The 12,596-nt window shown below is 44.0% G+C and overlaps 1 protein-coding gene across 12 annotated transcripts in view; it reads left to right on the top strand.

The window, feature by feature from the left end:
• The window catches only part of PKP4 (plakophilin 4), a 471,364-nt gene that overhangs the window by 320,665 nt on the left and 138,103 nt on the right, over positions 1 to 12,596 (top strand). For all 12 annotated transcript variants that reach the window (XM_068245730.1, XM_068245731.1, XM_068245734.1 and 9 more), the window contains one exon: positions 3,813 to 4,386. In XM_068245730.1, the coding sequence (XP_068101831.1) occupies positions 3,813 to 4,386 (574 nt within the window). The remainder of the gene's footprint in view (positions 1 to 3,812; positions 4,387 to 12,596) is intronic.

Genomic DNA, 12,596 nt, shown 5'->3' with positions numbered 1-12,596 from the left:
AATTTGATTGGAAACCAGCGAATTACTGCTTTCTTGCTTCCATGTGGATGGGTGGTGCCAGAACTGATATTCTATATCTGGACCACCAATATTTAAAGATGTAGCTGATCGCATCTATAAGTAATACATTTTGTGTGTGTGTGTGGGGGGGGGGGGGGGGGGGGTAAAAAAGCCTCGGGGCCACATTCGGCCCACGGGCGTTAGTTTGAGCACCACTGTGCTAGATTATCAGCCGAGACAGTCTAGAACAACCTACTTGACAGGGGGGTTAATCCAACATGTGTACTTTGGATTTTTTTTTTTTTTACTCAGAATGAGTTCTAAATGAAGGGCAAAGACTCATACTGGCATTGCCAAAGCAAAAGAAAGATAGGGAAGTATGAAAAGGGGTGAATCCTGGGGTGTTGGGGAGGGATAGAAGTATAATGGGTAAGCAGTCTGTGGATGCTATCAGATTAGAGTTGATTTATGCTCCTCAGTCTGTTGCATCCTGTAATGTAGTAGGAAGTCATAGTCACTGGAGTGACCTCCTCTCCCAATTGAATGTAGAGTTTCTTCTCTTCCTCTGTGAAGCTTCAGTCCAGTAGTTTTTTGAAGTGGGTGTCGCTGGTTGCATTCTATATTAAGCAGTGCAGCAGGAAGTTTGCCCCATCCTCCAGTGTCCACTCGCAGTGCCTTCAACGTCCACCACCATCCAGTGATTGTATGTCAGTTGTTGCCTCCCAGACTCCATTTCCAAGTTGTGAGCACTCATACTGGAGAGACTCAGGACTTACCCCTCTAAGATTTTAGAGATTTTCCAGGTGTGGGCCCAGTGTCTATAGTTTCTCTACAGTAACTGTTATATAGTGAGGTTCTGTTACAGTTTTATTTCACTCCTCTATTCATCCACATTTTGCTCTTAGTAGTGCATTTAACATGGTCTCTTGTGGGTCATGTGGAAATGAACTTGTGTTAAAGAGCCCTCCCAAACCTTTCATTCTCCTTCCTTTGTCTCTACTTTCCTATACCTTCCTCTGGTTCTGACAGATATTATTATAAGAAACTACTGCGGTAGCGGTTCTTATCCATGGTCAAATGCCAATACATTATGAGGTCATAGACATTTTATTTTAAAGGTTAAACAGAAGGCAAATATAGGCCTAACATAAACCCCTTAGTAGAATCTTGATCTGTTAATGTGCGCTCTGTGAATTAAGATGTTTGTTTGGTGAACCTTCATACACTGGAGCTCCGGGGCAAATCCAACTGTGTGCATGCTGTGTGATATTTATGTACTGTATTTTTTGGACTATAAGATTCACTTTTTCTCCCACAGAAGTGTGTGTGTGTGTGGGGGGGGGGGGGGGGGAAGTCACTGTGTCTTATTGTCCAAATGCAGGGAGCTCCTGACTTGTGAACACCTGCCAATACGAGTCTCCAACCCGCCGCAATGTCGGGGACTCCTGCTACTGTGCCCATGCAGAGGAGGACACTGGGGGACACAAAAGGGGCATAGAGGACGACCGAGGCAGACACAGAAGGACACAAGGGGGACACAGGGAGACACAGGAGGTACAAGGGGGCATGAGGAGCAAAGGGTGCATAAACCACAAGATACCCTTTCATCATGGATGCACCAGGTTTAGTTTATTTTTTTCCCCTGGTTATTGTCCTCCAAATCTAAGTGCGTCTTATGGTCAGGAGCGTCTTATAATACGAAAAATACGGTAATAGCCAGCTGGTAGTAGGTAGACTAGAAGATGCTGGTGAAGCTGGAACTTTTGTTTTTAAACTGGCGGGGGGGGGGGGGGGGCATTGGATTTTGTATTACTCCTCTTTCCTGTAGCCAATTAAAGTATTAAGAAGTGTTATGGAGGACAGCTGTGTTTTTGGTTCTTTGGAGCCTTCATGCCATCAGTCCAGAGATGCTTCTCACTACTGGATGCTTCCTGCAGCTTTGCTACCTGACCCTGTTTGTAAACGCACACCACACGCACACACCACACGCACACACCACACACCACACGCACACACCACACGCACACACACACCACACGCACACACCACACGCACACACCACGCGCACACACCACGCACACACACCCCTCACACACACCACACGCACTCACACCACACGCACTCACACCACACGCACTCACACACACCACACACACACACACCACACACACACACACACCACACACACACACACACCACACACACACCACACACACACACACCACGCACACACCACACACACACCACACGCACACACCACACACACCACACGCGCACACACACACCACACACACCACACCACATGCACACACCACGCGCACACACCACGCGCACACACCACGCGCACACACCACGCGCACACACACCACGCACACACCACACGCACACACCACACGCACACACCACACGCTCACGCCACACGCACACACCACACGCACACACCACACGCACACACCACACGCACACACACCACACGCACACACACCACACGCACACACACCACACACACTCACACACCACACACACTCACACACACCACACACACTCACACACACCACACACACACACACACACACACACACACACCACACACACCACACGCACACACCACATGCACACACCACACGCACACACCACACGCACACACCACACGCACACACCACGCACACACACCGCACGCACACACACCGCACGCACACACACCGCACGCACACACACCACGCACACACACCACGCACACACACCGCACGCACACACCACGCACACACACCGCACGCACACACACCGCACGCACACACACCGCACGCACACACACCACGCACACACACCGCACGCACACACACCGCACACACACCGCACACACCACACGCACACACCACACGCACACACCACACGCACACACCACACGCACACACCACACACCACACACCACACCACACCACACACCACACCACACACACACACACACACACACACACACACACACACACACACACACACACACACACACACACACACACACACACACACACACACACACACACACACACACACACCACATACCACATACCACATTAAGAAAGGCAGTAGAAGGTTTTTATTTTGTTGATTCTTGCCTTGAGCACCATTATTCAGTATTACCACCATTGCCTCTGCATTACTTCAGATGCTGCAGGATTACTAAATGAAGCAGGGGGTTGTGCCTTTACTTTCTTTACTCAGAGTTGCTGGGAGTTTGCAGGACCCTCTGGGCTCATTGGTTTTGCAAACTGACAAAGTCTGGTTAGTAAGATCCTCTGCTGTGTATTATAGTCATAGTATACATATGCTTTAGATCACAACATGGTTTCTGTATCACTAATCTCTTATCAGCGTTTATCACAATTCAAGTTCCACTTTAAATACAGATGAGGGTTCATGTACAGTTAATGGAGTTTTTGTACATTGAACATTCTTAAAATTAAATAAAAAAAGCGCAGACACATGCTTGAAGGAATAGCAAACAATATCGACTCATCTCAAGTTCTTTGTGGGCCATATGCTAATCCTCAAAAGCCTAATTTAGCTCTAAACCGCACAGTTTATGCTTTATGGTTATATACTGACATCCAGTACCAAGAACAGAGAATCGTGAGCTAAACAGACCTCTGAAGATCCAGAACAAAGTAGTCAATCAAAGCAAAAGCTAATTAGTAACTTAGAGAAACGACGTCCCATAACACAAGTATAGCCTGAGAAATGTTTTGGATAAAAAGCAATTCTAAACACTTTATGATGAGTTGTTGTAACCATTTTTTTTCTTCTCTTTCAAGCCATCAAATGCAATTGCAGCCAGTCGAGCAGTTCGGAGAGTTAGCTCAGTCCCTTCAAGGTCGCAGTCGCCTTCTTATGTCATTGGATCTGGAGTGTCTCCATCTAGAGGATCCTTGAGAACTTCAGTTGGGAGTGGCTATGGCTCCCCCACTGTTACAGATTCCCGGCCGCTTCCTGCTCCCAATACCTATTCTTCTACGACGTTGCCTTCTCAGAGGGCAGGTTCCCCTTACACGGTGCGCAGAGCCAACTCCCCAACAGGTGTACGGAGGATTGGTTCACTCACTACTAGGCAAAACTCCAACCCCAACGGTGTATCCTCATCTTACCAAACCCTAGGTACTTCAGTCAGAGTTGGTTCTCCACTAACATTATCAGATGCTCAAAACAGAGTGGGCTTGTCATCCCAAGCTCCTGTGGGATCATCATCTTCTCCAAAACGTGGTGGGATGACAGCCGTTCCACAGCACGTGGGGACATTGCAGAGGAACCTGCAAGACATCGACCAGTATGGCCCTCAGTCATTTGATATCTATGAAAGAATGGTTCCATCCCGGCCGGACAGTCTCACAGGTCAGTGATGCGCACTAAGCGGATGGTGTGTCTGTATGTATTCTCATTACAATGCATATCAATCCACTTTGGTGCAAATTGGGTTTTCAAGGTACCAAACTCTGGCCTGTTACCTTATTTAGTTTTTTTTTTGCATGCTACTTGTATAGTAGTTCAGACAGCAGGACACCTCCTGCTCAACCTTCCCCTCCCTTCTCATCAGAACAGAGTAGCTTGCCTCTAAGGCCACTTTTACACTGGTGGCTGCAGGCAGTGTTTTCACCACCAGTCAGTTGCTGGCAGGGCTGTGGAGTCTGTACAAAAATCTTCCGACTCCTCGGTTTATGAATCCACGACTCCGACTCCAACTCCGGGTACCCAAAATGGCTCCGACTCCTTAGTCTAATACTTAACAGGGCTGTGGATTTTGTACAAAAATCATCCGACTCCCAACTCTGACTCCTCAGTTTACGAAACCACAACTCCGACTCCAACTCAGACTCCAGGTGCCCAAAATTGCCCAGACTCCGACTCCTCGATTCAACTCCACAGCCCTGGTTGCTGGTATACACTAGCCAGGCACTTGCTAGCATGCGGCATGGGCGGTGGGAACGCATCTGTTGCATTGAGTCACATCTCGCTCAGATGCAGCAGTCTGATGCAGTTTCGTGCTATTGGGGAACTGTACATGCAATCACAAGTGGGTCACAAAGACTGCCATATGACTTCATTAAATTACAGCCAGAAAGCGTCCGCTGGTCAGCAGATGGCTGAAGTACCCAACTAGTGAACAGATTGATCTCCTGTGTGAAAGGGGAGTGTCTATAGTGCCTATAGTGTCTTTCAAAATTAATATTGTTCTGAGCGACATTAATTTAACATGTATATGTTTACGTTTAGACCAGACATAGTAATGTAGTTTCCCCTTTAACAGTGGAATTTCAGCAAAAAAAATATAAATCTTCTTAAAGAATACCTAAATCGAATGAGAAATAAAATATGGACACTATATCAGGGGGTGGGGAGGTGTGCAGACTCTTACCGCACCTCCCGTGTGCCAGCGTCACCCCTTCATTCCTCTTTAAAAGCTTCCATTTGGGTCCTGTATGGCGGCATCCTTTGACCCAAACATACATGGCTCAGGTCGGTGTCTTGTGAGTGCGCTCGTCTTCTATGTGCACAAGTGGGGAGCACAGTCACAAGGTGCCAACCTGACATATTGCACATGCGCAGCCACATATGTTCGGGTCAAAGTGCACAAACCTACGGGGCCCAAGCGGAGGCTTTTAGAGAGAAGTGAAGGAGTACACTGGCACACGTTCTACACCTCCTTTTTTTTTATTTCCCATTCGTTTCAGGTATCCTTTAATCACAGCACCACCACTGACCTTCACTTTCACAGTGACCTTTTTGACCTGTGATCTTGTAAAAGTAGTTTTGCTATAATCTTCTCTTGAGGTAAACACACCATCCTAAGGCAAAGACTTGACTCCCCCTTATGAGAGGTACTGTGGTCTGGGCTGCTTCTTATCTTACTGTGTGTGAAGCCCAGCATCTTTTGGGTTGAATGGGAGGGCACAACAGTCATGTGATAGCCACCAGGCACTTCTTGTGTCACCTCTCCCCACTGGAGGTATTACACTGCATCCTAGGTCATTGGTTCAGCGTTATGTGGCTAAGCCTCACCTGGTGACCTGTGTAGATGCAGAGGACCGTCAAGCCCATTACAGATCCAAATGTGTTCCTAAACCTTTGAAGATATTTATTTGCAAGGCTTGCTTTGTCTGTGAACAGTTCCCTGATTAATTGATGTCAAATTGTTTTTTAAGAACATGATCAGGAGGTCAAACGCTTGCACTTACTGCACCACTGTCTGTCACTGCTATTGTCTGCAGACTTCTAAGGGAGAAAGTCTGTGCCTTCCAACTTGCAGTCTGAGCAGCAGAATGATGCAGTCTAGGGAACTGTAGAAGCCACCCCCACAGAACCTGACAGGATTACGCATTTTTGTCTTGTTTGTTGTTTTTGAGAGTAAAGATCATGATGAAAGGACTAATGTTTGCAACTTAGGCCCCTTCCCCACTTGTACATTGCTCATGGCGTTTTCAGCAATGCACATTGTATGGGATCTCCAAGGAACATCAGAAATGCATAGACTGCACTGTCTGATGTTTCCATTCATGTGTTGCAATTCACTTAAAGAGGAAAGCCGTGAGGAAGTCTAGTAGGGAATAATCTGTGCACATATTATTTATACTTAAGCAAACGCTCTCCTTTGCTGTACCTGTTTTGAATGCATATTGTGTAATTTGGGCCATATTTTGGAGCTCTGCACATCTTTGTTAAATGGCTAATTCAGCTACAGCTTCTGTCTGAAAGTGCTGCCAATTTCTCCTGCTGTACTTAGAAAATACTAGCTATATGACTTTATTGCTTACCCTCCTACAGTAATGCTCCTCTTCCTTCTGTTGTTCTTATCCTCCTGCTGTAATGCATATTTTCCTGCTGTGGTACGTTATCCTTATGTGGTGGTTAACTATCTGCTGTATTCAGGAATCTCCTAATTGTTATGCCTGTCTTTCTGCTGGGGCGCTTGTCTTTCTGCTGGGGCGCTTGTCTTTCTGCTGGGGCGCTTGTCTTTCTGCTGGGGCACTTGTCTTTCTGCTGGGGCGCTTGTCTGTCTGCTGTAACGCGCTTGTCTGTCTGCTGTGGCGCTTGTCTGTCTGCTGTGGCGCTTTTCTTCCTGCTGTGGTGCTTTTCTTCCTGCTGTGGCTCTTATCTGTCTGCTGTGGTGCTTTTCTTCCTGCTGTGGCGCTTGTCTTTTAGCTGTGGTGTTTGTTTTTTGCCTTTCAGATGTGGTGTTTGTCTTCCTGCTGCAATGCTTAACTTCCTGGTGTGGTGCTTGTCCTCCTGCTCTAATGCTAGGTACACACCATACAATTTTGTGTTAGATCGTTCAATAGATAATTTGTCATGTCCGATATTATTTTCAATCGTTTTTCTGGTCGATTTCTCATACGAGTGAATGGAAATTGATACGAAAAGATAAGGAAATCAAGCGGGAAAACAAATTGAAAATCGATCAAGCGGAAAATCAACAGAAACGCATCGTGTGTACCTAGCATAAGATAACAGAAAATTGTATGGTGTGTACCTAGCATGGCATCACTTCATCAAAGGCTGCTAGGTACACACCATACAATTTTCTGTTAGATTTACCTGGCAGGTAAATCTTATGCTGGGAATACATGATGAGTTTTTTCAGCAGATTTACTGGCCGATTGATTTTCCGATCATTTTTCTAATCAATTTCCATTTACTTATATAAGAAAATCGATCAGAAAAAGGATTGAATTCAGATCGGGCCAATCGGAAATTATCTATCGAGCCATCTATCTGCCAAAAAACTCAGGGTGTATTTACAGCATAGCAGAACATTGTATGGTGTGTACCTAGCATAACGGTTATCTTCCAGCTGTAATGGTTATCTTTCTCTTGTAATGGTTATCCTCCTGCTTTATTGCCTTATTTCCTGCTTTTATGCTTATCCAGCTGCCGTGGTGCTTATCCTCCCACTGTAATCCTTATCCTTTTGCCTTACATCTCATACTCTGGCTGTAATGCTTATCCTTCTGCTCTACTGCTTACCTTTATGGTATAATGCTTATTTTCAGGTTAAAATGCATTTTTGTTTTATTTTTTTGCCTAGAAGAAAGAGGAGTTCTCTACTTTTCAAATCCTGTTAGCCAGATGTATAATGCTTTATTTGTAATAATGGGAATATCTTTGATCTCTGACAATCAAGGTGTTTAAAATAAAGCAACAACCCTAAAGTGGTGCCCAGACATTCCATTCACCTAAGTGATGTAAGTGATCACCACTCATGAGCGCTAGCCCTGCTGGCTGCTGTTTTAGTAGTATTGGTAAATGGCCCATTGACCTCAATTGCAACTGCTCTACCCTATTACTTTCTTCAACCAATGTACATAAATGACAGAAACAAAACAAAAACCTAAAAATATAGTGATCGCTACTTAAAGTGCTTATAAATAGATCATCAAAGAGAAAGTTTGCAGAGCAAGAAAAGTGTTTTTGATTATTGCACTGACGTCCTGCTGCCCGCATTCTTCCTGAAAGCAAACTGCGTGGCCATTCATTTGATAAACAACACACCTTCTCTCCAGACCAGCAACAGACACTGCAACGGAGAGATGAGCATTAAAATGCAGCGCTTATGGCTAGTCTGAGAGGAATCTAAAAAGGTCACCAGACAATAGGACATGAGTCATTCAGCTGTCCAAGAAAATCACGCACAGGTTCTGGGACAGATCTCTTAAAAACCTAGAATTTATAAGGGGACCTCCAGTAAGCTACTGGTATTATTTATGCCAAAGGGTGAGAAACTACCTACCGCTAGTAAAGGTGCCCATGTAGTATTTTGCTTTTATTTATTTTTTTTCGTTGATTCCCGGCGGATTTAACCACTTAAAGAAAACCAGTCTTATAAAAAAGTCCTGCTAGAGCCTCTCAATGGCTCCAGGACGTTTTTATAAGTCACAGTGCTGCTGTGCACGTGCGCGCTCCCGCACGTGTGTTCCCGTGCACGTGAAATTAGTGAGAAAAAAAAACACATATAAAAAATTACACCTTTATTTCCAAATAATATATTGTCACCATACTTTGTACTAGGGACATAATTGGGATAACCAGGACAAATAGGCAGATAAAATGTGTGGGTTTTATGTACAGTAACAGTGTTTATATTAAAACTATAGGGGGTGAAATTGGGGAAAGCGTATTTTTTCATTTTTTCCTTGTTTTTCCCTTTAAAATGCATAGAAAATAAAGTAATTACTAAAAACAAATATCAACCCCAAAAAGCCTAATTGGTGGTGAAAAAACAAGATATAGATCATTTCATTGTGATTAGTAGTGATTAAGCTATTGGCATATGAAAGGGATGAGCACTGAAAGGTGAAAATCGCTCTTGTCCGTTAGGGTTAAAACCGCTTTGGGGTGAAGTGGTTAATCACTTTGTTCGAATCTGCTAGAAAATGATGCCTCTGTGTGCTGATACAATTGATAGTGCAATAAATTGTGGGAAAAACACGAATGAATCGGTTGATCATACGAGAACGGAGCAATGGGCGCTGGGTTGGTAGTGGTGGTAGATAGTTGACCCATAGCGTTGCACTGTATTGCCGATTTCATGCCTGACAATGACCCCTGATGATCTTTCAAGTTCTTCCACCAAGGAACAGCCATATAAAATAAAATGCAGTGTTCTGAAAAGGCCATCTTGATACAGTGATGGAAAATCATCTGTACGCCTATAAAATCCCCTCAAACACAGAAAAACTTGAAAGCCGTCATCGGCATAGAGGAGTCGGCAAGATTTTCTCACAGTCAATCTTTAAAGGGGAACTGAAGTGAGAGTGATATGGTGGCTGCCATATTTATCTTCTTTTAAACAATACCAGTTGCCTGGCTGTCCTGCTGATCCATTTGGCAACAATAGTGTTTGAATCACACCAGAAACAAGCATGCAACTAATCCTGTCAGATCTGACAATAATGTCAGAAACACCTGATCTGCTGCTTGTTCAGGGGCTATGGCTAATAGTATTAGAGGCAGAGGATCAGCAGGACAGCCAGGCAACTGGTATTGCTTAAAAAGAAAATAAACATGGCAGCCTTCATATACCTCTCACTACAGTTGCCCTTTAAGGGCCCGTTTCCACTAGTGCCGTGTGATTTCTTTGCAAAAAATGCATACATGAATTCGGATGCAAATTTGGATGCTTTTGTATGCAAATTTTCATGCGAATTCGCATGTGTTTTCGTGTATTTTTGTAAGTATGCGATTTTAACCATGTCAGTGCCTGTGTGCTTTTAACATTGATTTTACACAAAACGTATGCGAATTCGCAAAGCAAAAATCACAAAGCGGTGTGTGCGAATTCTGATGGCTCTGCTGTGCAGATTTTTCCTGCACAGCAAAACACTCAGTTTTATTGACAAGTGGAAACAGGCCCATTTACTTGTTTCGGTTATGCGAATCTGCATGCAGAAAATGCATGCAAATTTGCGCTAGTGGAAACTGGCCCTGAAACAAGGTTATAGTTATTAGAAACAACTATTCAAGGTGGCTCTTTTGCCAAAAGCGATAATACCAGGCATCAGAGCCCACAGTTTGCAGTGGACAGAGTTGGCATATTTTTTGTTGAACAAATGGATGCCAAGTTTAATTATGCATAGTTGTTTGTTCAATAGCACCACCTTTTTATACCATTTGAATGGCAAAAATTCAAATCCTAAAGTTGGATTGGGTGTGATTTTCCCAAGCTTTGGAAAACGCAGGGTCACTGAGATTATTGATGTAATTACGGGGTCCCATTCCTCACTGCTGTGCTGTGCTTTGATGTGATTGTAATCTAAACGCAAGTACACGGCACACTGCAAATTTCCTGTCTTTCCAATATCCTGCCCCTCCCCCACACACAAATCAACAAATCAAACTGTTTAGGCTCTTATACATATAGAGATGTATGGACAGATCGACCCAAATGTTAATTGCGGTGCACATGCGTGTAAGTGTATTTTTTGAATACACTTCCGCACAATTCTTATTTTGGTCTCAGGAAATGAGCGCTAGAGAGCCTTGCTTCTTGTTTGGCTTTCAGCCAGAAGGGGGATTACCGCATATTAACGCGGATCCGAGATGAAAAATGAACTATAACAAGTAACTTGTCTGTATATCTTATGTAAAGTTTAGATAGTTTGCACAGCAAATATACAGTAGCTGCAAACAGCTTTAATAGAATAAGATTTTTTCTTCATGTGATACAATGACAGCAGCCATGTTGTTTGTAAACATTACACACAGCACTCAGCCTCTGAAAAAAACTAATCCCCCCTCCTCCCCTCTGCCTCTGAAATCTCTGGCTAGTAATACCTCCCCTTCCTCCTGCCTATACTGAGCTCCCATGAACCCTTGCTACTGCCAAGGCTCTCTGAAACCTGTGGGCGAGGCTTCTTCCGTTTATAGGGAATTAGAGTATTAAAACAAAAATGTATTTGGCTTGAGGAATGCCCTATAAACAATAGGAAAGGAACACAATTATGCAATGAGAAAAAGTTCAACTCGGATCCACTTTAACACGGAAATCCCCGAAGGCTGTGTTTGATGTTGCGGTGCAATGCGGTCATTGCATCACACTGCTACTGCAATGAGCAGTTTAGTGCATCAAGCCAGAGATGGATTAAGATGTAATGGGGCCCCAGGCAAGGTAGTAGATTTGGGCCCCCCCTTGTGGTCCTTTCGGTAAGCTGAAGTGAAGAGAGGTCAAAGAAGGTGGCAGATGGGCTCCTCGACACCCACTATGCCCCAAACACCTGCCTAGGTTGCCTGGTGAATGATCCTGCTCTGCATCAAGCCCATTCTCATTTGTTGACATATTTTGCACACATAATAATTTATTTAAATGATTCCTTTTGTTAATCAGTTGGCCAAAAATGATATTGTGTAAAGACTGGTAAATAAAGGGATGACAACACAAGAGGAGTAACAGGGCCACACATTATCATTTTTAGATTGACTCTACCGGGTAAAATCAGCACCAGCATGGACACCTTAAAGTGGTCTAAAAGCCAGCATTTCTACTTTGCTCTAAAAGATTCCTTGCAGCTTGAAAGCTACTATCCCAGAATTATTTTTAGCAGAACATCACTGAAATTATTAAACAAATGCACTTTGCCCTGCTATTCAGCTTCAATCTGCATCCAGACTGTAGATAACAGTATCTTTGTTTACGCTCCATTGTTGTTACAATGTGTGTAAACACAGTGTAACAAGTGTAAAGGAGCTCTCTGTGCTTCAGACACGCACACACAGTTCAGAAAAGCTCATTAGAAGATGTTAATATATAATAAAAAGCAGTTTGAATAAAATGCAATGCCAGCTTTCAGGGTGCGATAAACTACATTTTGTAAACAGACAATATTACTTATGCACAAAAGCAAATATGATAACTGTATGAGTGATAAAAAGTAGGAAAACACATTTTTATTGAAGGTTATGTCAGAGTTTCAGACCACTGAGTGCTGCAGATAACATAAAGATCATTGGCCAAAAGATCTTAAGCCTGCCCACCAACGCCAAGGTAGACTCTTCTAGGGCAGGTCCTACACTACGCTTCCCAATCTAATAGATGCTAGTCATCTTTTACCTCA

This window comes from Hyperolius riggenbachi, chromosome 7, assembly GCF_040937935.1.
Source record: "Hyperolius riggenbachi isolate aHypRig1 chromosome 7, aHypRig1.pri, whole genome shotgun sequence".
NCBI classification, from domain to species: Eukaryota; Metazoa; Chordata; class Amphibia; order Anura; family Hyperoliidae; genus Hyperolius; species Hyperolius riggenbachi.
This window is presented reverse-complemented; position numbering and strand designations above follow the sequence as displayed.